The sequence below is a fragment of the Camelus ferus genome, chromosome 4 (assembly GCF_009834535.1).
Source record: "Camelus ferus isolate YT-003-E chromosome 4, BCGSAC_Cfer_1.0, whole genome shotgun sequence".
Taxonomy (NCBI): domain Eukaryota; kingdom Metazoa; phylum Chordata; class Mammalia; order Artiodactyla; family Camelidae; genus Camelus; species Camelus ferus.
In genome coordinates this window covers 10,665,256-10,691,596 of record NC_045699.1, presented here as the reverse complement: position 1 = coordinate 10,691,596, position 26,341 = coordinate 10,665,256, and the positions used below count along the sequence as shown (strand labels likewise).

Below are 26,341 nucleotides of genomic sequence, written 5' to 3'. Positions count from 1 at the left end.
TGCCTGTTGTCTGCCGCACACGGCGGGTTGTTACCCCAGGACCTTGCTTCAGACATGTAAGATCCCCTATTCATTAAACCACTGACGTCTCTGTCACTGACTCCAGGCTTTTTCTTCGGTCCTGAGGCTGGGTGAGTCCAAGGCCTGCAGGCCTGTGGGGTACAGCCCAAAGCAGCCCCTGACTGGAAGTGAGCACCCTGCCTCCGGAGGGTGTGTACCACCACCAAGGAGGGTCTCCTGAAGGAAAGACTTTCCAGGACTCCTAGGACCCACACTGAGGATGTTACCGAACGCAAGTTCATGTGCCCCAAGCTCGGTGAGGCAAAACAGACTGAAACGTCGGAGTTTAGAGCAAAGAAAGGTTTATTGCAGGGCCAAGCATGGAGAACAGGTGGCTCGTGCTCAAAAAACCTGAACTCCCCAGTGCTTTTCAGGGAGATTTTATAGGCAAAATCTAGAGTAAGGGCTTCAGGGTATGTGAATTCCTTCTGATTGGTCGGTGGTGAGGTAATGGAGCGGGAGTTCCAGGAATCTTGTGCTCAGCCTGAAGTTACCATCCTCCACCTGGGTGGGGGCCTAGTTCTGACAGAACTCAAAGATATTGTTATGTATATTCCTTCAGGAGGACCCAGGACCTTGCCCCATCACTGCACTATTGTTTCTTAACTGCTCCTCCTTTGTTTCTGCCTTCCCTTACTTCACTGATTAGCTGAGAGCGCTTTGCACGGCCTGTGGAGGCTGCCTCCAGCTGACCCACGTGAACCTCTGAGCAGTTCTCCCGTATCAGGAGACTTCAATTGGATCCCTGTTGGTCCAGCCTTATGAAGTCCTGGGATCCTGTAAGTGAATTTATCCTACAGGTAAGGGATCAGCATATGGGAAAGATTTAGTGACATCTGAGACTGCTGTCTGACTAGCAATATTCCTCCTTCTCCTGGTAACAGGTACTCAGATTGCTTTGGAGACCTACTGACCCCATTGGATACAATCTTTGAGGACTGTCCATCAAAATGCCCCACCTTTCCTAGTCAGGAAGTGAACTCTAGCAGGTTCTATCTTGGGCCTAGTCCTTTCGATTTTCATCTAATTTTTTGTGTAGCTCCTATAGCAGGCACTGTAGCAGGCCCCACCCACAACTTGGCACTCACCATTCCTGTGCAGAATGAGAGAACTGGGAGGAAGGGTCTTCTGAGGGAGGAGCCATGATGGGCCAGGAACAACATTTGCATCCCTGAGGGAAAAGGTTGAGGTGGTAGGTTAGGGCAGGCCCTGATCTATGGGTTAAAGTCTGGGCTGTTGGGGATGGACTGTTAAGGGGACTGGGGGAATGCAGAGATGCCAGTTAGGAGGCTGATGCAAAAATGTCCATTTCTGGGTGTTTGATACCCAGTATCTCACACACCAGGTGTTCCTGCTCAGACCCTCTACCAAAGACAACACGCTGCATAGTTTTACTCCCTTCGTGTAAAACCTATAAAAGTGCCCAGTGCAGGGTACCCCAGAAGTACTGTTTCTGCTTTGGACAGAGACAGTTAGAGCTGGATTTCTCACTCCAGTCTCAGTCCTGCTGTCACAACACCTGGACTGGATGTCGCTCTTATCCTAGGCTTTGGTGTTCCTTCTTAGGGTAGAGGGTGTAGCCTGAGCTAAGGCTTGGAGGCATAGAAGAGCCTGTTGGGTGGTTCTGTCTGATGCAGTGAAGGGCTAAGTGGCCAGAGATGAAATTAGAGAGGCCAGCAAAGGCCCGGCCACGGAGGAATGTTTATGCAATGCCAAAGGGTTTGGTTTTCATCCTCAAGTCAATAGAGATTGAATAGTTTTAATGAAGCAAAGGGAAGGACAGGCTGTGGAGCTGACTGTGTCCAGACCTGGCCTCCATGGAGTGGATGCCCACACCTGGGCTGCTCAGAACAGGTAGATGGGGGGTGGGGAGAGGAGGCAGGCATCTGGGGCTGGAGGAAGGGTGGAACAGGATGTGGGCTGAGAAGCCAGGTCCAGGGGCAAGGTGGTCATGCTGACTGTGCTATCTGGCAGGCCCAGGGCCTCATTGAGCTCAGTTTACCCAGTTTAAGTCAAACAAGGCCCCTGTCCCCTCCACCCGTCAGCGGGGATTCATGACTCAGACCTAATGGATGCTGTATTGCCGTCATCAAGGAGGGGCTGTATTGCCGGAGGAGCTGGGCACCCATCCAGGTCTCAGCAGGCAGCCTGAAGTCTGCTTGGGTGAGGCTGGGGAGCGTCAGCTCAGCCAGCAAGCTCGGCCCAGGCCTTCACTGTGACCTGGGGCAGGAGGTGGAAGAGTCTCTAGCAGCCCTGCCTGAGCTCTATTCTGTCCTTATTGTGTTGATCCCAGCACTTGTGTAGGTGCCCAGGACTTTTAGGGCTTGGCCTCTGTTCTGCTTCTAGGAATCTCCACTCAAACTACTTCCTTGGCGTCACAGAGGCTGCACATGTCTCTCCTCTTCCTGTCCTCTTCTGGGCCCTCACAGCCACCCTGGGAGTCAGGCTGGAGGTGGTACATATCAGTGGGTCCATTTCTCAGATGGGAGCACATGCACAGGCTCAAAGAGAAGGGATGCACCCAAGTTCACTCAATGAGTTGGTGGCTGGGCTGAGACCTGAGTATGAGCTGGCTGTCTCCTGCCACTCACTTCCTTGTTCACTCAGCTCCAGCCATCATGGATTCTTTGATGCTTTCCTCCTGAGCACACTAAGCTTATCCCATGCCAAGCTTGTTCCTGTCCCAGGGCCTTTACACTTGCAGTTCCTCCACTTGTCAGGCTCCTCCCCAGATCTCTGCAGGACCTGCTCCTTCTTGCTCAAACATCACCATCTATAAGAACAGCTTCCTTCCATTTTGTCACTTTCTCACCTTACAACATAATTTCTCTTATTTCTGTCTGACTTATTCCCTGCTGTATCCAAACACTCAGCATGGAGCTGGGCACCTAGCTACTCATTAAACTCTTGTTGAATGAATGAATGAATTCTGAATTAATGAATGAGGTTTATTTGGATATACTGACGCCCATGGGGTGCTGCCCAATAGCAGTTGGATTTAGGAGTCAGGCTCACACTTTGGTTGAAGGACAGATTAGGAAGTTTGTTACTGTGAGTGAATCTGGAAGGTTGTTTGTTTGAGGACAGAGACCTTGGGCAGCGGGTGGCGGTAGGTGGGCTCGGAACCCTATAGGCTGCCCTTGACTTTGAAGGATACAGTACTCAAGCTGTCTGGTTCCTTGAAGCAGCTAGAACCATCAGCAGCTATTCCTGGCACATTCATAGAGGTCTAATGTCCAAAACAAAGGAGGTGACAAGTTCCTTTGCTCCCCTGTCTCCTTCTCACTCTAACCTGGGACACTGGCAGGGAGACTTGGGGACCAGGTGAGACATGTAGAGAGGCCCAGGAGTTTCATCATATGCAAGGGTTGGGGTCTGGACCTGTTCAGCCTAGAGGTGCTCATCTGGATTTCATGCAGGTGCAAGAGGCTAGAGACAAAGCCAGGACCTGCACCAAGGAGTCTCAAGGAAGCAGACTTCTTGTGCGAGGAAGGACTCTGTTCAAAACTGTCCAGCAGTAAAGACAAATACTGCATGATATCATTTATATGTGGAATCTAAAAAATAAAACAAACTAGTGAATATAGCAAAACAGAAACAGACTCACAGAGGGAATAAACTAGTGGTTACCAGTGGAGAGAGGGAAGAGGGGAGGGGCAAGATACGGGAAGGGAACTGAGGTACAAACTACTATGTATAAAAAATAAATAAGCTGTGAGGATACATTGTACAACACAGGGAATATAACCAATATTTTATAATAACTATAATTGGAATAGAGAATTTAAAAATTGTGAATCACTACATTGTACACCTGAAACTTATATAATATTGTACATCAATTAAAAATAATTTAATTTAAAAACTGAGACCTTAAAAAAAAAAATCCAGCAATGAAACTGCTCCCCATCCCTGGAGGATGAGTGACTTCTTGGGGGGCTGCTGCAGGAAGGCCTGAGTAGAAGATAGGAAACAGGACATAGATGACCTTTAAAGTTCCTCTTCCTTTATGAGATGACGCTCTTGCCTTAGGACAGGTAAATATTTGTTCTGCCCAGCTACAATGGAAGGTCACCTGCCACCTGCCGCTTACCGCCTGCCACCTGCCACCTGCCACCTGCCACCTGCCTCAGAGTCATTCCTGAGAAGGGGCAAGAGGATCTTGAAGCTGAGTCATGGACCTCAGGCTGGGCTTGGCTGTAGATCTGGGGCTTCTATCAGTCTCTAGGGGTGACTGCCTGCAGCCCGCAAAGGGGCTATTCTTGAACAAGAATCCTTCCCACTTAACTGTTTTTACAATGCATCTGTAGTCTTGAAATCGTTCGAAGTAAAAAGGTCAAAAAACAACAACAACACTAGAACTTTAATTCAAATATTTCAGAGTAAGGGTCAGCACCTGCAGTTTAAAATTCTCCCCAGGGAAATTTAGTCTGCAGATGGAGCTGAAAATCACTAATCTAAATGAATTAGAGAAATGCATATGTAAATACAATTTTATTATTCTTTTTATAAATCAGAAATTCTTTGAAAGCAGATAAACAAATATCTTATTCATATATATATATAGTGTAAGTAGGGGGACTTTTGGGTATTGATTTTTCTTGAACAGAATCTTATTTGTATTTAACCCATTTAAATGTAAATATAGGGAGAGAGGGTGTTGCTCAGAGGTAGATCAATGCTTAGCATGCAGGAGGTCCTAGGTTCAATCCCCAGTACCCCCACTAAAATAAATAAATAAATAAACCTAATTACCTCCCCACCCCCCCAAAAAAGAAAAAATGTAATGTAAATGGACATAGAATACATGCAAAGCACAAAGGCATCTTCTTTGTTATATCTTTATTTTGCCTTTTTTTCCTGTCAGTTTTGCCCTCTACGTGGTACAAATAAATAAAAATAAATGAAAAGTAAATTTCTATTTACATTTATACCTCATTTCATATTCTGCAAAATGTTTTCCCATCTGCTATCCTCACTCACATCTTCACAGCAGCGCTAGGAGGGAGACAAAGCCAGAATTATTATCCCCACTTTGTGATGGGTAAACTGAGGTCCAGTTAAGGAAAGTGGCTTTTCTGAGGTCACAGAGTTGGTGAGTGGCATCATTGGCAAACGAGCCCATGATTCCAGCCCCTTGTCTCTGCCTCTGACCACCTTCCAGTTGCTTTTTTCTCTAAATTGTATCCAGTTGCTTTTTGGTTTGTTTTCTTTTTGATCTCTCTGTCTCTCTCCGACTTAGTTTCTCTCTGCTTTTCTCTTTCTACTTCAATTTCCCTCTCCCTCTTGCTCCAGTCCTTGGACTGGAGTCAGCTTTGCAAGTTGTCCAGACCTTTCCTCACTTCCAAAATCTGCCAGCCACAGCCCAGCCCCAGGCCACCACAGGCTCTGCTGAGAGCAAGCCCTTTCTGGAAGCCAGAGTGCGGGTATTACCTCTGGGTGACACTCCCCGCCTCTCCATCTGGCCCCAGATAAGATAAGGGTGGGCATCGGCACTATAAACAGCTTCCCTGGCCCGGGCCCCAGCCAGCTCAGGCCACTGCAGTCCAGGATCAGCATGGCTGTCCGCCTGTGGGTAGTTACCCTGGCCTTGGCTGCCCTTTTCATTGTGGACAGGGGTGAGTGGGTAAAGCCTGGATTCTCTGTGGTTTGGTGTTGGTAGGTGAGCTTGGGGTGGGGGCAAGAGGCAGGGGTCTGGAACACCCTGGGAGGCCTTGGTTTTCTGCATGTACCTTCTTTCTGCATCCTGGGCTAGGAGAAAAGACACCTGTTCAATGCTTGAGTTCAAATGCTAACTCTGGCCTAGAATTACAAAAGTCCCCTCCCCTCTGGGGGTCTCCAGCTATAAAGTAGGAGGAGGTTGTTCTAGTTCAAAGCTACAGTGGGCAACTACTGGGCTAGAGATCGGGGAGGCAGAAAGGAGCAGGCCTGTCTGCAGGAAGATAGGCAAGTCTGCTGGATGCAGGGTGGTGGGTGCCGGAGGAAGCCTGGTCTGGGTCCTCTGAGCTCCCATCTGCTCTGTCAGGCTGTGGTTGTGGGCCTGAGGGTAGCCATGTGAACACATGGGAGCCCTCACCCTGGGCTGGACACATGCTGCTGGAGTGGGGCCTCCTCAGGGCCTGGGGCATTTCTGCAATCTCGCACCTGCTGTGCATCAGGCATTGTTATGAGCCCTTAAAACGCAACAGTGATCAAAACAGAAAAAGAACTGCCCTGATGGATCTTAAATCCAATGGGGTAGGAAGGAGAGGAATTGACAATAAACAAAATAGGTGCAATGTATGTTAAACAGTATGTTAGAAGGTGTTGAAGGCTAAGGAAAAATATTGGGCAGGGTGATGGGGATTGGGAGGGTTGCAAAGTTAAATCAGGGGAGTTCTATCAGAGGTGGTTCAAGCAAAGCTTGAAGGAGGCAGGGGAGTAAGCCATGTGGGTGTCTAGGGAGAAGAGGGTTTCAGGCAGAGGGAATAGGCAGTACACAGGCCCTGAGTTAGGAGCACGTCTGGGGTGTTTGAGGTACAGCAAGGAAGCCAGTGGGGCTGAAAGTGAGTCAGGGTTGGGGTGCCAAGTGATAAGAGAAGATATGATACAGGCAACTGGGAACTATAATGGGTCAGGCCTTGAAGACTGACATGAGAACTTAGCTTTTCCTCTAGTGAAATGGGAGGCACTGTAGGTTTGTGAACAGAGTTATGTGTTAAAAAGGATTGCTCTGGTTGCTGTGTTGAGAATAGACCTTGGACCAAGGCCAAGGGCAACCTTGCGGGTAAATGTAATTTTCCCCCACGTCATCCAGGAAGGAACTCTGACACCACAGGGTTCTGAACTCCTCCTTCCCCCCACGCACTTTAGTGGTCAAATCCTGAACACTCACTCTTGGTAGGGCACTGCTACATGGGGGCAGGGACAAAGCAGCCCCAAGGCACGCAGGTCCGTAGGGAGGCAGGAGTGACCCAGTGAGTGGGATAGCACATGGTGGTGGAAGAGAAGCTTCTATGGTCTGAATGTTTGTGGCCCCCAAAATTCATGTGTTGGAATCCCAAATCCCAAGGTGTTGGTATTGGGAAGTGGAAATTTTGGGAGGTGATTAGCCCATAAGGTCAGAGCCCTCGTGAATGGGACTAGTGCCCTTATAAAAGAGGCCCCAGAGTGCTCCCCCGCCCCTCCCACCTGGCAAGCACACAGTGAGCAGGCAACAGCTACAAACCAAGAAGGGGGTTCTTTCCAGACACCAAATTTGCCAACGCCATGATCTTGGACTTCCAGTCTCCAGAACCATGAGAAACAAATATTTGTTGATTACAAGCCACCCAGTTTATGCTAATTCAGTTATAGCAGCTGGACTGAAATGGAAGCCCAAGTCCAGGCCTGCTCAGGAAACCCTGAGAACATTAGGGAAGGCTTTGTGGGAGTCTGTGTGTAAGCCTGGCTTTCAAGAGGGTATGAGTTAATAGGAGAAGGGGAGTAAGGACATTTCAGGCAGAGGGACCAGCACAGGTCAACACAGAGCCTGTTCTGGAAGAGTGAACAGAGAGGAATAGTTGGGGTGTGGGGGCATGGAGAGGTGTCCTAGGAAGAGCCCAGGGGGAAGTTTGGGATCAGCTCATGAGGGACCCTAAATATAAGATGAAGGGGCTTAGTGTTCATGACAGGGAGCCATGGAAGGGCTTTACATTTTTTAATGCTTTCGTCCGTCCCCCACCCCCAACAGTTACATCCCACAAAATGCGCAAATCTTATCATTCAATGAATCTTACTCAATGAGTTTTGACGACCTGTGTAACCCAGACCCCTATCAAGATACAGAACATTTCCATCACTCCAGAAATTTCCCTCATGCTGGTCAGTCCCTGCCCCCACCCCACCCCCAGAGGCAACCACAGCTCTGACTTCTTCCTGCCATAGATTACTTTTCACGCTCTAGAATGTCACATAGATGAAACACGGTATGCATTCTTTTGTGTCTGAATTCTTTGGTTCAGTGTGGTTTTGAGATTCAGCCATGTTGCTGCATGTTTGCTCATTTTTATTGCTGAGTTGTATCCTGTTGTACATGTGTATCACTGTATACCCATTCGCCTGTTGAAGGACATTTGGGTAATTTCCAGTTTGGGTAATTGTGACATGGGACGGTTTTGAGCAGGGTGGTGACAAAGCTAGATTTGCAAGTTGACGCTTAAACAGGACACTAGAAGTCAATCCTTGTTCTCTTCTCCCCTCTACCTTGGCAATCTCTTGTAATAACATCTCCAGGAGAAGCTAAAACCACAGAGCCTTGCACACCTTCGGGGGTGGAGAACTCTCCACTTCTGGAGACAGCCTCCTTCATTAAGGTGTAGCTCCCACTGAGAGAAAACTCTGGAGCCCACACCTACCTCTTTGTAGCCTCCTTGTGCAGATGGGCTCTGCCCTGTGAGGTGGAGAAGAGCTCATCTCTCCTTTGGCCCCAGAACAGCCCTTGAGAGACTTCAGGGAGCAGCCTGCCCTTCTCCAATTTACACAGACACCTTTCCTGACACCTGTGGCTCCCGTTCCCTCATCCACCCATCATGCTCACCATTCCCATCACACTTTGCTCATGTTCTATAGGCAGTTCATCCAGACCTCGAGAGGCCATGGGGCACAACTGTGTGTGGGATGAGCAGGCTGTGGAGTGAATGTGTGCAAATCCCAGCTCTGCTGGTGTGCTGCTTTACATCTGAGCTTCTTTCATAGGTCGGTCACCTTACCTGGGAAACAGACTCTGGGATCTGTAAGCAGTTTACCAGGGAGTGCTCATGGGGCAACACCTGTGAGGGGTGAGGGGAACTGTGATGCAGTGGAGCGGGGGTGGCCCTTGAGCATTGTTCTGAAGAGCAACAAGGAGTTCAGATCGTTGTACCCACATTAACCTGACATCGGATATGGGCTGTTCCCAGGTAGGGAATGTGACCTTGGGCAAAGCAGCCCTGTTTTCTGAGGGCAATTCCTAGGAAGGGACGCGATGTGAGCAGCTAATACTCCTGACAGCTGAGGAAATGAGTGCCTCAGTCCTGCAGGTGGGATCTGGGGAGTGGACCACTCATCCACTACTGCCTCCTCTCCTCCCTGTTACATAGGGTCAGGGAGACGTGACGAGTAGTCAAGATCATGTGTTGTCAATGCCTGGGATACACAGTAGCCTTATTACTATATTATTATCATGATGATGATGATGATGATGATGATGATGATGATGATGATGATGATGATGATGGAACATAACAATCCCAGTGGGATCTGATTAATATGGAACAGCCTGGATTTTCATCTCCCAAACTCGAGGCTTTCTGTCTCGGTTCTTGTAATACAAGGTCGCTTGAGTGCACTGCTTTCCCTTGAGAAATCCCAGACTGGGTAGTGGCTGGGGCAAGTCCCTGAAGAAGCAGTCCTCAGAACCCCTGGACCCAGAGCCTAGAGCCGAAATCATCTAATACTTTCTTCTTTGCCTTTCAGAAGGACCAGTGTCGGCAGAAAAGCCCGTTTTCTCAAGACTGGTAAGGGGGCTATTGCAATTCTAGCCCCAAGGCTGCTGTTCGGCCTTCCCCGCTACAGAGGGGACCCCCTCATCTGTGGTGTGAAACCAGGGTTTTTCTTCTTTACATTCCTGCTCATATATCATCGGTGCTTCCACAGCAGCCAGGGTAGCCTCCCGAGCCTGCATGCTCCCCAGGTTAGCCCTTCCAGGCAGGCCCAGCCCCTTCGCCAAAGTTTGCACCACTAATCAATGCAGAACTCAGGTCTCTGGGGCCTGGGACCATCACTGCTGCATGGCTCCGCCTCCCTCTCCTAGGCCCTACCCCAGGCCCTGATCGCAGTCCTGGCCCACTTCTTTCCCTGACCACAGGGCTGCCTGAAACCCTTTCATACTGAGCCTCAATGAAGTCCTGTTTCTCCAGCCTTCTCACACCAGGGGCCTGGTAGGTCATGCGGGCCAGGGTGAGTTCTGCAGCCCCCAGAGAGGAGGGGCCTCCCGGGAATGATGGGTGGTTCTGTCTCCCTGGGTCCTCAATAGGACCAGCGGCAGAGCTTCTAGCTGGACCCTGGAAGGAGCGTATGAGCCCACAGACACAGGCACACACCTAGAGGCCCGCATACTCGGGCTCAGCAGATATGGTACACACTTATGTACACACCCACGGCCACAGCCACACACACGGTCATGCACACACACACAAACATGCCAAGGAGCCTTGGTTGGTTTCATGCTCTTTGGACCCACACTGGGGCCTTCTTGAATCTGGCTCCTCCCTGGAGCCCCCCCGGCTCTAAGCAGAACCCCTAGATCCCTCTTCTCTGCCTCGGAATCCCTGAGTGCCCTCCCTCCGTCCCTCTCTTCCTCTCTTCCACAGCCACTCTGTGAGCACATGGCAGAGCCTCCTAAATGTCCCCTGACATACAACCCGGTCTGCGGCACTGACGGGGTCACGTATGACAATGAATGCAAGCTCTGCTTGCTCCGGATGTAAGTCCACCCCCACCTTCCCCTCGGCCTGCTTGGGTGGGCTCCATCTATGGTGCACACGAGTCTGAAAGGAGCAAGACTTGACCGCCTCTTCTTTCCTTCACACTTGGGCTGGGAAGAGAGCTCCAACGTTTCCCCATAACAGAATGAGCACAAGTATAATTCAAAAGAAGGCATACGATTCCAAAAAAAGAAAGCCCACTGGTGGGTGGCTGGGGGTTGGGGCAGAAACCCTGGGTTCTTTTCCTTGCTCTGCCCCCGACTGACTAGGTAATTTGTTCATTTATTCCTCCAGCCAGCAATTATTTTTTGAACACCAACTATGTGCTGGGCACTGGGGATACAATAGGGCAGAATAAGCTAGGCAGCATTACTGGCCTCCTGGGGCAAACCGTCAGCCTACGGGGAAGCCAAGCTGAAGGTCAGCCAACTGCAGCACAGATGCCAAAGGCTCAGGTCAGGGAGCACAGGGCACCGTGGGTGCCAGGCAAAGGGCAAGGGCAGGGAAGGCTTCCCAGGAGGTGACACCTCAGCTCAGCCCTGAGGAATAAGTAGAAATTAGCTTGGCAGAGGGGAGTGTATAGCTCAGCGGTGAGGTACATGCTTAGTATGCATGAGGTCCTGGGTTCAATCCCTGATATCTCCATTAAAAACGCATGTGCGCACGCATGCACGCACACTCACACACACACACACACACACACAAGCAAAAACCATAAAGAAAAGAAATTAGCTAGGGAAAAGGGAAGGTAATTCCAAGAGAAATAAGTTTGGAAAGATAGAGAAAGTGAAAATTTTTATATTTGAGGAAATGTAAGAAATTGGATATGCTAGAGCATTAAGTTTAAAGGATAAAGGGGGGAAGTAAGAGATGAGTCTAGAGTGAGCAGGGCCAGGACATGACCCTGGTACCTCAGCTCTTCTATTTGGTTTCATTTCTTCCTTAATAAGACCTTGAGCTCACCAGAGCCAAGTAAGATCATGGAAGAGAAGAAAGTCTTTGGAAGCTGCAACACTCTCGACAGAGAGGCAGGAGAGCAGCAAGACACTGCCCTAATGTAGAAAAAGATCATGATTGGGCGTAGAATTGACAGGCTGTGAGACTGGATGTGGCCGGGGCAGGGCAGGGAGGAAGCAAGAGCAACATGCTGGTTTCTAACTTGTAGGCTTGAGTGGCTGGTGGTGCCATAAGGGGAGAGGAGCAGGGGTGTGTAGCAGGGCTGTGGGGCAATGATGTTTGTGGATGGTCGAGCCTCCAGGACATCCCAGAGGGAGGGAAAAAGTAGAGTTCAAGACAGAGGTCCAGGCCAGAGACAGATTTGCAGCCATCAGCCCATAGAGGTGGTTGAAAGCCCATGAAGCTGAAACCTCCCTGGGGGAGGGTGTACAGAGGGAAAAGCTATTGAAGGATGTGCCAGGGACCCCTGGGGCCTGCCCTGCACTGTACACTGGGTGGGTGGGCAGAAGTCAGCAGGGCATCTGAATGGACTGGGCTGGGGTTCCTGGAGGGTATGTGACAGTTCCTGAGGAGGTGGCCTCGTCTTTGTCTGCTGTGATCCTAGAAACACCAAACAGGACATCCAGATCGTGAAGGATGGCCAGTGCTGACCACACAGGAGCTCCTTAAGCCATGAAGCTTCAGGCTGGAGAATGGTGGTGGGCGTGGAGATGATATGACATGAAATAAAAGATCCAGCCCAACCCCGCCAAGTGGGTCAGTGTCTTTGGGGACCCAGGGGAGGTGGCTGGGGTGGGAGGGGAGGGAGAGTTTTGCCCTGTCCTCCTTACTCTGAATCTGATGTACTCTCCATCTCTGCATCTCAACCCTGCCACACATTCCCCTAGAGGTCCCACACATCTTCTGCCTTCTTGAAGGGGTCAGGGCTCTGAAAGGCCAGCCCCTGTCCCCAGGACTCTGCCCAGCACTCCTGTCTCACCCTCCTGGCTGATACTCAGGCAGTGTACGTGGTGCACATGAACTGCTTATTAAAATATTGAACTAGGACCGTAACTGTTGAAAACAGGTGCTCTCCCAAGCCCTTGAGTGTCCCCCTGCATCCTGGCTACCCACAGCAGGATAACTTCCAGACCCTGCTCTGCTCTTTTGGTCAATATCCACTCCGACCGCTTGTTAAATATGTCGATATTAGACATAACCTCAGGCACACACAGCATACATGCACTCACACAGTGGCCGACAGGAACACACAGCATCCAGAAATCCTACCATAGACAGAGATCTCAGCCCGTGTCAAATACCCGCTCTCTTGGCCAAATTTTATAGGAGGAGCCTCTTGATAGTGGTGATGAGGGGAAAGAGTGTGGAGAGGGCCCTGGCCAGGTAGTAGCAGTTTCACATGGACTCAGATTGCTGCTCTAGGGAAGGCAGATAGAGCAGGAAATGCTCTGTGGGAAAACACACACTGGGAAGGAAGTGGAGTCAGGGAAGATAGGAACCAACATTCCCTGGACCAGTGAAACGGGAACTTGGGCAGGAATTGTTGCTGATAGATCTGCAGGTGGCAGAGACCGAGAGGTCGTCCACAGACCCTTCTACTGCTATTGATAACAGAAACTTGTTTCAGGATGTAGGATTAAGTTTGGCTGTGAGAGACTGAAAAGCCAAAATAACAGTGGCTTAAACAGATAGAAGTTAATTTCTCTCACACACAGACCTATGTAGTATACTAACTTCATGCTCCTTTTATATTGTTACTCTGTCATCCTCATCATTTTCCACCTCAGTGTCCAAGATAGTTGCTCCAACTCCAGCCATCATGTCTATATCCAACCCACAGAAAGTGGCTAAGAAGGGCACTCTACTGCCTCTGAAGATACTTCCCATAAGATGTATGCACTCTGTTTACATCCCATTGGCTAAAATATAGTCTCTTGGCCATGCTACATTTGTAAAAGGAGACTGGGAAATAATTTTTACCTGGTTGGTTATGTGCCAAGCTGAAAATTAGGAGTTCACTTAGTGTAGAAAGAGAGTGGATATTGGTGACATCTAAGTCTCTGCCCCAAGTGGGAAGTCCCTTTTACACCCAAGTGGCAGAGCTCAGCCAAGCTTCTCCTCAGCGACCCAATACTCCTACAATGAGGAATCACAAAGGTTCAGTCTGAACAATGTGCCAGACACCACACAAAAATACCCAGTTCCCCACTTTAGAGATGTGGAAACTGGCCACTGTCTCTTGGAACCACCCTGAAACCTAAGTGTGGGCCCCGAAAGGCCTATTTATTCTATGTGACCCTGCCGCCCTGGACATTGCTGACCGAAAGATTCGTCTCCAGATTTTCTAAACTGGAAACAAGGAAACGGAGGCAGTTCCTCTCTGGTAGCGAAGCCTTAAGATGTGCCAAGTGGGGACAGCGGTCAGTCATGTTTCTCACTTTGTGGAAGAGGCAGGACTGACTGAATGATGCTGGCACGCAGAGAGATATGGGGAGTGATTCCAGGCAGCATTTGTGTTCCTGAATCCCAGCTGCCCTTGAACTTTGCAAAGTTACATGAGATAACTTGACATCCTATCAATACATTTTCTATTTTGACAATCTCTTTGGAATAAGTTCTTGGTATTTTCAACTGAGAGTCCTGACTACCAGATGATGAATGGCTTCCCAGAGAGGGTAATCTTTAAGCTGTGCCTTGAGGGACAAGTAGAGATAATTCACTGAACAGACAGTGAGTGGGAGAATTCTTCCAGCTCTGCGAGGCTAAAGGATGTTTGTGGGATCAGAGCCGCGTTTGTTCCCCTGCGACAGGACGGATCATGTCCTGGGGAAGTGGGCAACTAAGGAGTGCTCTTTCCCTGTTTCCAGGCAGTGATGCCCTGTGGATGTGCATGTTACCACTCTGCTCATCTGCTGGGCAGCCCGGGCCTCAGGGAGCTTTTCTCCACCCTTAAATAAGACAATGGCTACTGATGTTATAAATTCCAGTGCCGACAGAGCTTCAGTGGTTGAGTGCAGCTGTGGAAATTTCACTATTGACGTGTGCAGTCAACATTCATTCATTCTTCAAATATTTATTAAGCACCAACTATAAACCAGACAATGTGTTTGAAATACACAAAGCTCCTTAACCCAAGGAACTTACAGTCTAACATTAAAGGCAAATATTAATCAAATAATGCCACAAATAAATCATAGACCATGGTAAATGTTCTTCATCTTAAAGAAAAGTTACAGCAAGCTATGAGAGGATATCACCTGGGGGCTTGATATGTTCTCAGACACTGGGTGAGGCTTCTCCGGGAGGAGACACTTAAGTTCTGAAGGATGAACAGCGGTTACCGAGGAAAGGGGTAGGGGCAGGGGGAAGGACGCTGAGGAGCTGTCCAAGCAGAGGAACAGCGTGTGCAAAGACCCCACAGCAGGAGAGGGCACAGAGCAACTGAGGACCTGAACCAGACTAGAGTGGCTGACAGCAGAGAGCAAACAGGAGGGTGGCCCCAGATGAGAAGGGAGGAGGGTAAGGACCTTGGCCTTTACCCCGAGAGAAATGGGAGCCGCTGAGGTTTTTAAGCAGGGGACTGACATGATAAGATGCGTACCTCATGATCACTCAGGCTGCTCTGTGCAGAATGGACTGGAGAGGGCCAGAGAGGAAGGGCGGAGACCATCATGAGAGATAAACAGAAGGAAAAGGAGGGAGGAGATGAGAGTGTGAGCAACCCCATGTTGGCTGGGAGGCAAAATGGTAGAGGTTTAGAATATGGGCTCTGAATTAAACTGCCCAGTTTGTGTCCTGGCTTTGTCACTAACTATGACCTTGAGCAAATTACCAAAGCTCATCTCTAAAACAGGGATAGGATCTGTCTACCTCCTAGACTGTGTGAGGACTAAATGACAAATACATCTAAAGAACTGAGAATGGTATCTGACACACAGGAACTTGCTGTGGCCCAAGGCCACCCAGCTACTACGCAGAAACAGATAAATACTGAACTGCTCTCACTAAAGTCAGGGTGGGCTGGTGGGGCCCACAGCCTGTCACTCGTCCACCCCTGCCACCAACCTGTCCTAGTCCCACCCCCGCAGCCCTAAATTCCTAGGACTTCACTGACTCCTTCTCTGCCAAATAAGGTTGGCCTCAGAGTGGCCTGCTGGGAATCTGTCTCCTGGGCACTGTCCAAAAAAAACGGCATTACAGCAGCTGACCCGTTTAAGAGTTCTAGCATGCAGGGCCACTTGTGACATTACTGAACAGAACTAGACTAGAACTTCAGAAGGCTTTTGCTTCTCTACACTTCAACTACCAAAAAGACAAAAAAAAAGTTGAAACACCCTTTCTGCTTGCTGATGTGTCTATAAACTGGTAGGTTTTTTTTATTTGTTTTTAAATAATAATGAAGGGAAAAAAGGACACAAAACAGAAACGGCCTCAGAAGGGCACGGTTAACAGAAATGCCTTTGAAGGAACTCCTGAGAAGTCTGTGGTTGCCCTCACCACCTTCCTGCTCTACCCACTCTGTCTCCCTTCTCTCCCCCTCCTAAGCCACGGTTCTGACCTGGTTTCAAGCAGAGACTTAGTCATCTCTGGGTTCTAACCTTCTAGACATTTGCTGGTCACAGCCTGTGGCTGGTCAGGGTCACTGGCAGGTGAGGACAGGGTCTATGAACCAACAACCCAGCCAGCTGATCCAGAATTAGGTCACAAGAGATACTTGGAGAGAGAGATTCTTGGACTGCCTGCCTGCCGAAACACCTGTTCCGAGCCATTCCCAACATTCCTAACCAGATGAAGGCTCCTGGTGATTCTGGTTTGAAAGAGAGGACTATGCGATCATAAGGACAAAAAGGCCTCACGTATCCGACTGAAGACCAGAGCGGCCTATACGCCCAGAACTACCCCAGGACAAACGAGAGCTCTCACCAGCCCAAAGAAAGCACTTACGGTCAAAAGAGCTGGGAAGACTCGGGCAGGTGAGGCCCTCTCCAGACAAGACGGGCTGTGGGCAGCACAGACACTCAGAGACGGAGTGTGAAACTGACAGGAGTGCTAAAGATCGCGTAGACAATACTTGTTCATTGAGAGCGGGTGCAAGGGAAGGGAAACTGGCAGTTGGCCACTTGTCCCCAGTAGCCCTGGAGAAATCAGGTAACGTCTGTTCCAGAGAGGGCAGAGCTGGTGGAGCCATTCTTCAGGGTAGCATCTTTCTGCCTCACCTCAGTCGGCCAGGGCCAAGTTTGTGGACTGCAGTCGCTCCGTCTCCTGGCAGATGTTCTGCTCCACTGTGTCACACTCAGCTAGGAACGCCTGAAGGACAAGTGCAGGGGGCAGTGAGGGCCCACTGAAGGCAAGCCAACCCCTGCCCATTCTAGCCTCAAAACGCTCTTTGCCCAGTCATTCTGGGGAGCTCGTTATGGCTGAAACAGGCCGTGCAGGGATGGAGACGGCCTAGGTTCCAAAGCAAGGAGGGGAGGGAGACGGAAGCACAAGACCACGGTTTCTGATGATGCTCTAGGCCAACAATCCTCAAAGGGGGGTGAGGACAGGAAGTCCTGCCACTCCAACTGCATGATTTCAGGGGGCCCTGTCCACATGGAATTGTGTCACGTGTCAGTCCTATCTGCTCTCCAGCGATCTTTCTTCCCAATTGGTTTAAACCCAAATTTAATTACAGGACATAAAAGGAGCTCTTTGCTTATGTTCTGGGTTTATGCTGAGAAATCACCACCCAGAAAAGCCCACACCACACACAATTCTACTCTCCCCTACTTTGAACAGATACACACACCAACACATTACACTTTGTGATGTTCTTCCGCACAACTCACCTGAATCCTTTTCACCAAACCTTTCCTTTTCAGTCTACTGTCTTTGAAATTTTCTGGCAGAATCTATGGAAGAATAAGTTGACACATAAATAATCTTCAGTGAAAATGACATAAGAACACAGCACTAATACCGATAGTACATCAAACAGACCACAGGTCACCAATGTGAATGAGATGTGCATTTTCAGGAATCACTTCCCTGGGTCTGTATCCTACACGGCCCTTCCCATGGCTCTCATTCCTATAAAAGCGCCCTTTGTTCTCGATGTCTGGGCCACAGATCTGTAACATGGACTTTGTCCTTTCACTGTTTCCTGTGCATGGATACTATGTCCTAGCTAGACCATGAGCTCACTGTGGCAGGAAAGCACCTTCTGCTGCTGCTTTACAACCTCCCTCACCCTCCTCCTCGAATCCCAAGCAGAGTAGTTCACCTTCAAGGTCGAGTCATCAGGCTAGAAATATCACGACTGTGTCATCTGTTGGAGGGAATGTGGAGTCAGTGATTCCCAATAGCCTCACAAGAGCTGGGTCCGACTGAATTCTGTCTGTATAGGTAGGTAATGGGCTCAGCGGAGTATCAGACACATGAATTTCAGGAAAGTGGAGCCATGTGTTTCTCTGACCATGAGACCATGGACCATTTGGTCCCAGCTTCATGATGACTAGATGTTAGCATGCATAAATAAAAATGACAAAAACCTTATGTTGGTGGGACATGAAAAATTGGGAACCATCTAATCTTTCTGTGTGTTCACTGAAGACCTGGCAGTGTCTGGCACACAGCAGGTGCTCGGTATCCTCAGGCAGTAAGAGAGCAACACTGAAAGAGTAAAACTGACTGAAATATAGTCAAAGGAAACTAGTTCCCAGCTGAATATTTACTTACTAGTGTGTCAATCTCCTCTAAGATCTTCATAAACTGCTCGATTGTCACCTTTACTCTCCTATCCAGTTTGCAGAGAGCTTCAGCTTGCAAATCCTTGGCCAGAAAACCCTGTAAAGGAATGATGCATTATCTCAAGGGTTCCCTGAGGCTGATGGAAAACTCCAAGCCAAGGCACTGATGAAGCAGCCATTCCCTGAGTCCATGGTCCCCAACAGGCTGGTCCAGACCTCAGGCCCACAACTTCACCTCTTGGGAAAAACAGAAAAGCTGGCCCTGGGCCACCCCAAGCACTGTAATGGGCTGCAGGCCACTATGTCACGTGGCTACTGGGGCTACAAATGCCTCCGGAGGCCTGGCTCCGGTGAAGCCCCCGCCAGAGTATACCCGCACATAAAACGCAGACATTAAGAGCACAAGGTTTAGAGTCTGATAGGCTTGGGCTTCAATTCTGACTGCCCTGTACTGGCTTCTGATCTTGAGCAAGTTACTTAACCTACCTGTGCCTCAATATATTTATCAAAGCCAAGAGCTACAGATGCAGATTTGACAACATGTAATAAACATTAATCAGCAATTCCAACTGGAAGAAGTTATTCTACCAAAACAATTAGAAAAGATTTATGTCCAAAAATGATCAAAGTGTTAATGGTAAAATAACATTAGGTGATGAACAACAGAAAACTGGTTAGTAAACCATGATACAGTCATGTATGATGAAATATTATGCAAGTTTTAAAAAAGTATGATCATTTTTAATGATACAGGAAAATGTTTTTAAACCAATAAAAGAACAATTTTTAAAGTGCACCTAACAACACTATACCAATTTTTTTTCCTTAAAATGGAAAGATAGATTTCAGTTTTTAGTAATGGCTATCTTTGAGTTAGGGCCTTACGGGTGATGTTTATTTTCCATATTAAAAGCGCCCATATGTATATTTAAAAGTTACATACAATCAGTATGTATTACTTTTGAAATTAAAACACAAACATACATCCATTGTTATAAAATGAAGGGATCAAGGGTGTGGAGGGTGCAGGCCGCAGTCTAAACCCACAGCATGGTCTCTGCACCCCTGCATAAATTCACAGGCAAACGTGAACGGATAACAAGAGAAAATGGTGTTGAAACAGCAGGAATCAACAATTCTGCACAGGAAGCTTTGGGAGATGTTGTTTACTGTAGTCTGCCTGAATTCGGGACAAAATTGAACAGACGAGAGGACTTTGGTGCTTTGGAAAGTGTGAAAGCAGCTAGTGAACTCTATTCTTCTCCATCAGGGGAAGTAACTGAAATTAATGAAGCTCTAGCAGAAAACCCAGGACTTGTCAACAAATCTTGTTATGAAGATGGTTGACTGATCAAAATGACACCCAGGAACTCTTCAGAACTAGATGAACTAATGAGTGAAGAAGTATATGAGAAACATATAAAATCTATGGAGGAGTGAAAATGGAGCCCCTAAATAAACTAGTTTGAAACAACTTAATCTAGCATAGTTGTCTTAAATTAGAGGTGGATAGAAGAGTTTCAAAAAGCAACTTTTAGCAAAAACAAAAACAAAAACAAAAACAAACCCAAAAACAAAAAAAACTTGCAACAATGTTTTAAGAAGAAAATACCCCTTAACTTCCCAATGACTTCAGATAAACACTACGCATCTTTTTCACAGCACCCTATGATTTTCAGGGTTAGGCGCTAGTTGTAATATTCAGAATTCCTGAAATTACGTGTGGTAAAACTAGTTACAGAAATTATGTAATTCAAGTATAACATTATCTTAAGCCTAACATAATATTGTAACTTGCTTACATCCATCCCTGGATTTGGGTCAAAATACTTAATGATCTTCCCATTGGAAATAACTGGCAGTAGAAAAATGTTTTTGTTAGTTGTACAGGGTCAGATGAAGAAAAATACTATCTTAATTTTGCAGTATACTGTGTTTGCTGGTGCATTTTTATACAGTGAAGCAACAGCCTTGCAGGGAAAGAAAGAGTTTAATAATAAAGTATTCAACTTCTTAATTAAAAATACAATACAATACAATACAATACAATACAATAAAAGGATCAAAAGTAAACATGGTTTGGGGCTGTTCCTAATCTTTATTTGGTTTCAGCACTCCACCTCTAATACCGTAAGGAATTGAGTAGGATGACACCACTCCCCCTTCCCAACCCTAAGATCACACTCAACTTAGACCTTCTATGAATCAACACAATGTTCTTTGCCTTGCTAAATACATTGTAACAGACTGGACTGAGGGAAGCTACCTACTCTATTTCAGACAATACACAATCCTAACATAGCAGGTGTTCTCCTAGGAGCACAAATGAATACTGACTGGGGTTTGGAAACACCAATGATGATAACACAAAGCACTTAGTATGTGTCAGGCTCAGACTATGTTATTTAATCCTCACAACAATCCTAAGAGGGAGGCGCCATCATTACTCCCTTTTTACAGATAAGGAACCTGAGACAAAGGCAAACTTGCCCAGGGTAATAGAAAGGGGAGAGCCAGGATCTGAACCCAGGGAGTCTAACAACAAAGTCTGCCCTTGTAACCACACATTTGTATCTCACAGAGTTCTCAGAGAAGGTAGAAAGTCTAAGTCCACAGACAGTTACCTGCTGGATTCCAGTAAGGTCTTTATTCAACTCTTCCAGTTGGTCAGCTATCTTCTCCACAGACTTCTCCAAATCTTTCAACTTCTTTAGTTCAGCTTCTTCCTCTGGACTGTTCTAAAATGTTAAAGAATAAAATGAAGTCAATAATCACCAAGAATGGAGGGGAGGATATAGCTCAAGTGGCAGAGTGGATGCTTAGCAGGCATGAGGTCCTGGGTTCAATCCCCAGGCCCTTCATTAAAAATAAAATAAATATATAAATAAGTAAATAAAAGAATCATAGCTCCTGTCAGGAAAAAAAATCCGACCACAAGTAGGCTAAAATACTCACCTAGAAAAAAATAGTCTTAACTCTGCTGCTTCTTGGAAAGCTAGCTGGAGGGTTATACACTAAAATTTTCTATCTAGAGACTCTAGACTAGAGAGAAAGTATTAGGTACACATTCTGGCGAGGGCCCTGATAGCTTGGTTCAGAGAATGAAGCCAATCCACGTGCCAGATTCAACCTTAGCTGGGGGCTGATCATCAACAGACTTCAGACTGAGGCCTGGAGGGTGAATAAATTACAGTGAACATCCATGAGGAGTCCAGAATGGTGAGACAGGTCGAATTCTACTCTTCCTTTGAGTGGAATTCCTGAGCACTGTCATTCAATATGACAATGGTGACAATGATGACCACTTTTATTGAGCCTGCCCTCTATGCCAGGCATCATCCTTAGCACTGTACCTGTTTAATTGCTTAATCCATACCAAAACCCAGTGAAGGAGGTACCCTTTTAGATGATGAAATTGAGGTTATTGTAAAGTAACCTAAAGTCACACAGCCCAAAAAGGTGGAGAGCTGAGACTTGAAGCAGACTTGGTTCCACACACCCCAGGACAGCTCTAACTGTGGGTCCTAAAGCTTCTTCAAACTCAACCTTTGGGTTCTCTTCATTGCCCATCACCATTCTCCCCAACCCTTGATCAAGAAATCTAGAATATTTCCCTTTCTCTCACCTGAGCAATTGGTGGCCAGCAGCTTCCTGCTTTTATACTATCCCAAATTGTTCACATTCTTCTTTGTGGCCAAATCCTGAATGCCAGTCTCCTGGCAGTTCCAAGTCTGGACTAGACTTTCTTTGCCTCCACTTTGCCTGTCTCTGCCCCCTCTCCACTCTGAATCAGCCGCCTCACTCGAAGTAAGGGAACTTCATATGACCAACAATTCCATTGTGTCACAATGCGGGACTGGCCATGGCCCTCTCTCATCCAGCCCAGGGTGTACTGTCCTCACCCCCTTTCCTCACTGACTGGCTCTTTTTCTCCCTCAGTTCTTTAGTCTGAACCTTCCTTTCCAGTCAAAAAAGGTTCACCCCTGTGGGAGATTTTAGGAGAAAGAATGGCTAAAGGAAGAGAGGTTCTGAAATTTGTAGAGTACTTATTTTTTAAATCTACAAGTTTCTTTTAACAAAACTCTCTTTTGTAATCCCCCTCCAAGTGAGTAAAGACTGCTTTAGGCACTTTTTTATCCAGACTGAGATTCCACCACCAACACAAAAGCCATGTTATTGAGGCAGCATAATTACTCCTAATTCCCAGAGTGAAAGCTCTAACCAACAGGAGCTGGATGGTCTGAGAAAACAAAACTGGTAACTGCACTAAACAAACAGAGACTCCATTTGTTTGGAGAGCGCTACTTCACCAGAGCCAAATCTGGGTCCCCAGTTCTGCCTTCCAAACAGAAACATGCATAACAGATCTTAGTCATTTGATTCTGAGGTACCCTAGTGGAAAAAGCAATTTACCTTTTTTCCAATTAACATGACCCGGCAACCATTTTGTATTCCAAGTGCTGACAGTGGTGTCTCCATTTCTTTCAGAGATTTTCCTGAAAAATAGAAGATATGCCACAGTATAACAATTGCATGGCAGTGAAAATAGATTTCTGCAGGAGTGCAGGAAATAGTGTGTCAACTAATGAGAAGAGGATAAATTGGTATAACCTTTTTAGAAGTTTTCTTGACCCAGTAACTTCATTTCAGATGTTTGCATAACAAATAACTGGACGTGTGTCTGCCCAGTAATCGTTATACAGAATAAGTATTATTCATAATAGTGAGAATTGAAAAGAGCCAAAAATTCAGGAATAGGGGACTGGTTAACTATATATCAGTACAATAGAAGACTTTGTAGGCATTAAAGCTCATTTTTTTAGGAAACTTCAATGTCTCAGTGTCACAATAAATGTTGATGGCCCAGTATTATTTTTAAAAAGTTATAAAAACTCTATAATCAATATGATCCTTGTTTTGTCAGCTTAAAAAAAAAAACCCACAAATAAGAACCCACACTTTGGGGTACCAAGATAAATAAAAAAAAGGCTGGGCAGAAATAGACTGAATTGTTATGAGGGGTTTTATCCAGAACATCCCCTTTTTTGTGCTTTTCTCTATTTTGAAACATGGACTTCTACTGCCTTTACAATTCTGAAATGAAATGTTTTGAAAAAGAAAAGACAAAGAGTTACACTATGAAATATAAACAGAAATGCTTCCCATCACTAAATTCTTTATGACTGGCATCAAATGGGATAAATTTGGCTCCAACAGATACCAAAATAATGGGTTCCCGTGGGAATGGGAAGACAGAGAACAGGATGGGAGTGGGTGTGTCCTGGCAGAAATCAGCATCCTCTGCTGGGCCTGTCACGTCTGGGCCCTGCTAAGTTGGTTTAGCACCTTCTCTGTGTCAGCACTATGGTGAGCATTGTACACACTAGTATCTCTGCCCTCGTGGAGTTTGTTTTTCTATCAGAGAAATCAGATGGTCAGTGACTATGAAAACAATTATTTAATAGTAATTTCAGTACAAGTTATGAAGTGGTAGGGAACTCTGTGTGAACATACAATGGGAAGAGGATCTAACTCAGCCAGGGAAGACTGCCCACGTGCTTCATGGTTAAGATTTCTGCCACCCTCATGTGACTTCAACTCTAATACCTGTCCAGATGTTTGCAAGTGCCTAGTACCTAGAAGGTCCTCAATAAATATTTGTTGAAAGAATAAATGAAATAACAAGCAAATAAGATTTGTCCAGTATGAAAACTGAGTTACCATTAGATAAGGTTAAGCAGTTTTAAATAGGCCCTTTAGCCATAAGAACTCAAAGCTGGAAGAGAAATGCCCACCCTTAAATATGAGTTTCTGAAAAGGCAGCGGGACCCCTGTGGCCTCTTCAACAACCTGGGCCAGGTCTTGGACAACTGGTTCACTACAGCCTTCTTGTGGGATAACATGAAGGTCATGCTTCTCATTGCCTGGGGAGAGAAAAGTGTTGGATGAAGAAAACTCAAACCAATATAGGCTGACACTTTATTTATCCAACCTTCAAGGCCCAGTTCATATGCCACCTACTACAAACAGCCTGTGCCCCAATCAGGCCAGCTTTCCTTTGGTGACCTGCTCAAGGACTTCTATTTCCTTTATTATGGTGACTAGCAATATTAGTGATATTAGCTAACGTTAAATAATATCACTTAACATGCATAAGGCGCTGACTAGGCTCATTTCATGCATTATCTTATTTAATCCTCAGAACAACCTCATGAAGTAGTTACTACCTATTATCCCCCATTTCACACATAAAGCGAACTGTGAGTTTGGTCCAGCCCATGAGACTCAACTCCAAAGTCAGAATTTGACCTCAGATCTATGTGATCCCAAAGTCCATGCTTTTCTTCAAAAGTCATCTGCCTCCTGGGGCCTGAATGTCCTCTACTCTGTGCTGTACTGAGCAAGGAACTATTTTTGTCTCCTTTGCTGTAATAGGCAAGGAACTGTTTTTCCCTCAGGCCTCTCCCACTGGGCACACCTGGGCACATACTTGGTTGGTGCCCAGTAAACAGACAAATGAGTGAAAGAACTCCAATAGCAGAAATTTTCTTTTTAGGGCAGGTGTGTCGATTCTTTTCCAGGTATGTTGACAGTAAGGAGATAACGTGTGTCCAGTGCATTATGCCAAGGCTTGAGCCTGCTCAATAGCCACATGAAGTCAGCAGGACAGGTGTTACCAACTCTACTTCACATAGAAGAAACAAGCTGCCTGGAAAGAAGACATCCCAAGGTCACTCAAAACTGCAGAATCTAGAATCCTAGATTTTGAGGCCCTGGAGTCTCCCCTAGTTGGTCCTGAGGAAACTTCACGGACACAGCTCTCTGGAGAACTGTCTTTGTTTAGATCTGTGTCAACTCTAACAGTAGGCAGACCCAAAGAGTGCCCTGAATGTATGCTTGGAACCACGGCTCATTCAAAAATCAGATAGGAGTTGAGACTCCTGCACACACGTCCAGACACAGCAATCATACACAACATGGTCAAACACAAGCCTGGCAAAAGACCCACAATAACTGCGCAGGCACACACTAATACAACCAAGAACACGACGTGAAGCACGGACACGTGGATCTACCAAATGGCTTGAGTCAAAATACACCAGCCACATGGAAAGGTGTGCTAAAAAGACCCGTACAAAAGCCGGCCTCACGGATACAAACAAGGTCCCATGCTTCTGGACGCCAGATAAACACAAGGATACACGCTTCGGGGCACGTGTCCAAACCCACAGACTTTCGTAGCCCGGCACGGAGCCCACCCGGCAGCCCCTGCTCACTGTGGGTGACGGTCACGCTGAGCCCTGCTGTCGCCATTTCCTCGCTCTGAGCCACCTCTTCGTTTCGGGCAACCTCTTCGCTTCGGGCCACCTCTTCGCTTCGGACCACCTCTTCGCTTCGGACCACCTCTTCGTTTCGGGTCACCTCTTCGCTTCGGACCACCTCTTCGCTTCGGACCACCTCTTCGTTTCGGGTCACCTCTTCGCTCCGGGCCACCTCTTCGCTCCGGGTCACCTCTTCGCTCCGGGTCACCTCTTCGCTCCGGGCCAAGCGAGGCCGCGCTTTCTTCTTCACCCGCGGCCTGCGAGCGCCGGCGGCGGCGCCCCTGGTGGGTCCAGCATGCCCGCCGGTCACACTCCGGACGGCTGATCGCTGCGAGGAAGGCGGACCGCGCTCGGCTGGAGGCACCGACTGGCGCGGCTCCCGGCCCGGCCGAGTGGCGCGCCGCCGAGGGCCCGGCCGCTCCCGGTCGCCCCGCGTTCTCCGCGCGCCGCCGCGCTCCGCCAGACCCGCGCTTGTTGCCCGCCCAGCGGTGGGAGCTGAGCACGGTGCCCTGCAACCCCGCCCGGCTACTTCCTCGCCCAACCCGGGCCTACCGGCCCCGCCCCTGGGAGCAGCCCCGCTGCAGCTGGGCTCTATTCCGCTAAAGCCGCCCCAGGCCCCACCCACTCACCCGAGGCCACGCCTACGATCGCCACCTAGGCCACAGCCCCCTGCTAATCCTCCCTGTCCCCACCTCCAAGCTCCTAGAGCTCTCCTTCCCCGGAAGACCCAGCTGAAAATCCGGAAAAGGGATCGGGAAACGCCAATGGGCACATTGCGCTTGCGCACGGG

General features: G+C 47.7%; 2 protein-coding genes across 3 annotated transcripts; one reads left to right on the top strand and one right to left on the bottom strand.

Moving 5' to 3' along the window:
• The first annotated feature begins 1,833 nt into the window (after nt 1-1,833).
• Nucleotides 1,834-12,293, top strand: SPINK4 (serine peptidase inhibitor Kazal type 4). 2 transcript variants are annotated; one of them, XM_032477565.1, is made up of 4 exons: nt 1,834-1,914; nt 9,535-9,575; nt 10,431-10,543; nt 12,106-12,293. In XM_032477565.1, exons 1-4 carry the CDS (start codon nt 1,878-1,880, stop codon nt 12,149-12,151), a joined length of 237 nt encoding a protein of 78 aa, XP_032333456.1. In that variant the 5' UTR covers nt 1,834-1,877; the 3' UTR covers nt 12,152-12,293. The 2 variants fall into 2 exon arrangements, with proteins under 2 accessions (XP_032333456.1, XP_006182767.1); XM_006182705.3 differs by lacking the exon at nt 1,834-1,914 and adding an exon at nt 5,562-5,678 and having other exon boundaries at nt 12,106-12,263.
• A 2,265-nt stretch (nt 12,294-14,558) lies between these two features.
• Nucleotides 14,559-26,325, bottom strand: BAG1 (BAG cochaperone 1). The gene is made up of 8 exons (XM_032479092.1): nt 26,322-26,325; nt 25,507-26,175; nt 24,025-24,153; nt 22,643-22,725; nt 20,854-20,967; nt 18,219-18,326; nt 17,330-17,392; nt 14,559-16,808 (listed from the first exon to the last, which is right to left on the bottom strand). The coding sequence occupies exons 1-8, from the start codon at nt 26,323-26,325 to the stop codon at nt 16,719-16,721; spliced, it is 1,260 nt and encodes a 419-aa protein (XP_032334983.1). The 3' UTR covers nt 14,559-16,718.
• Nucleotides 26,326-26,341: the final 16 nt, after the last annotated feature.

Coding starts and splice junctions, on each gene's coding strand:
- SPINK4 (XM_006182705.3), top strand. CDS start 5,618: ATGGCTGTCCGCCTGTGGGTAGTTACCCTGGCCTTGGCTGCCCTTTTC. Junction 5,679..9,534: donor CCTTTTCATTGTGGACAGGG/GTGAGTGGGTAA, acceptor TTTGCCTTTCAG/AAGGACCAGTGTCGGCAGAA. Junction 9,576..10,430: donor AGCCCGTTTTCTCAAGACTG/GTAAGGGGGCTA, acceptor TCTCTTCCACAG/CCACTCTGTGAGCACATGGC.
- BAG1 (XM_032479092.1), bottom strand. Junction 24,154..25,506: donor CAGCGTGACCGTCACCCACA/GTGAGCAGGGGC, acceptor TTCTCTCCCCAG/GCAATGAGAAGCATGACCTT. Junction 16,809..17,329: donor GTTTGGTGAAAAGGATTCAG/GTGAGTTGTGCG, acceptor CTTGTCCTTCAG/GCGTTCCTAGCTGAGTGTGA.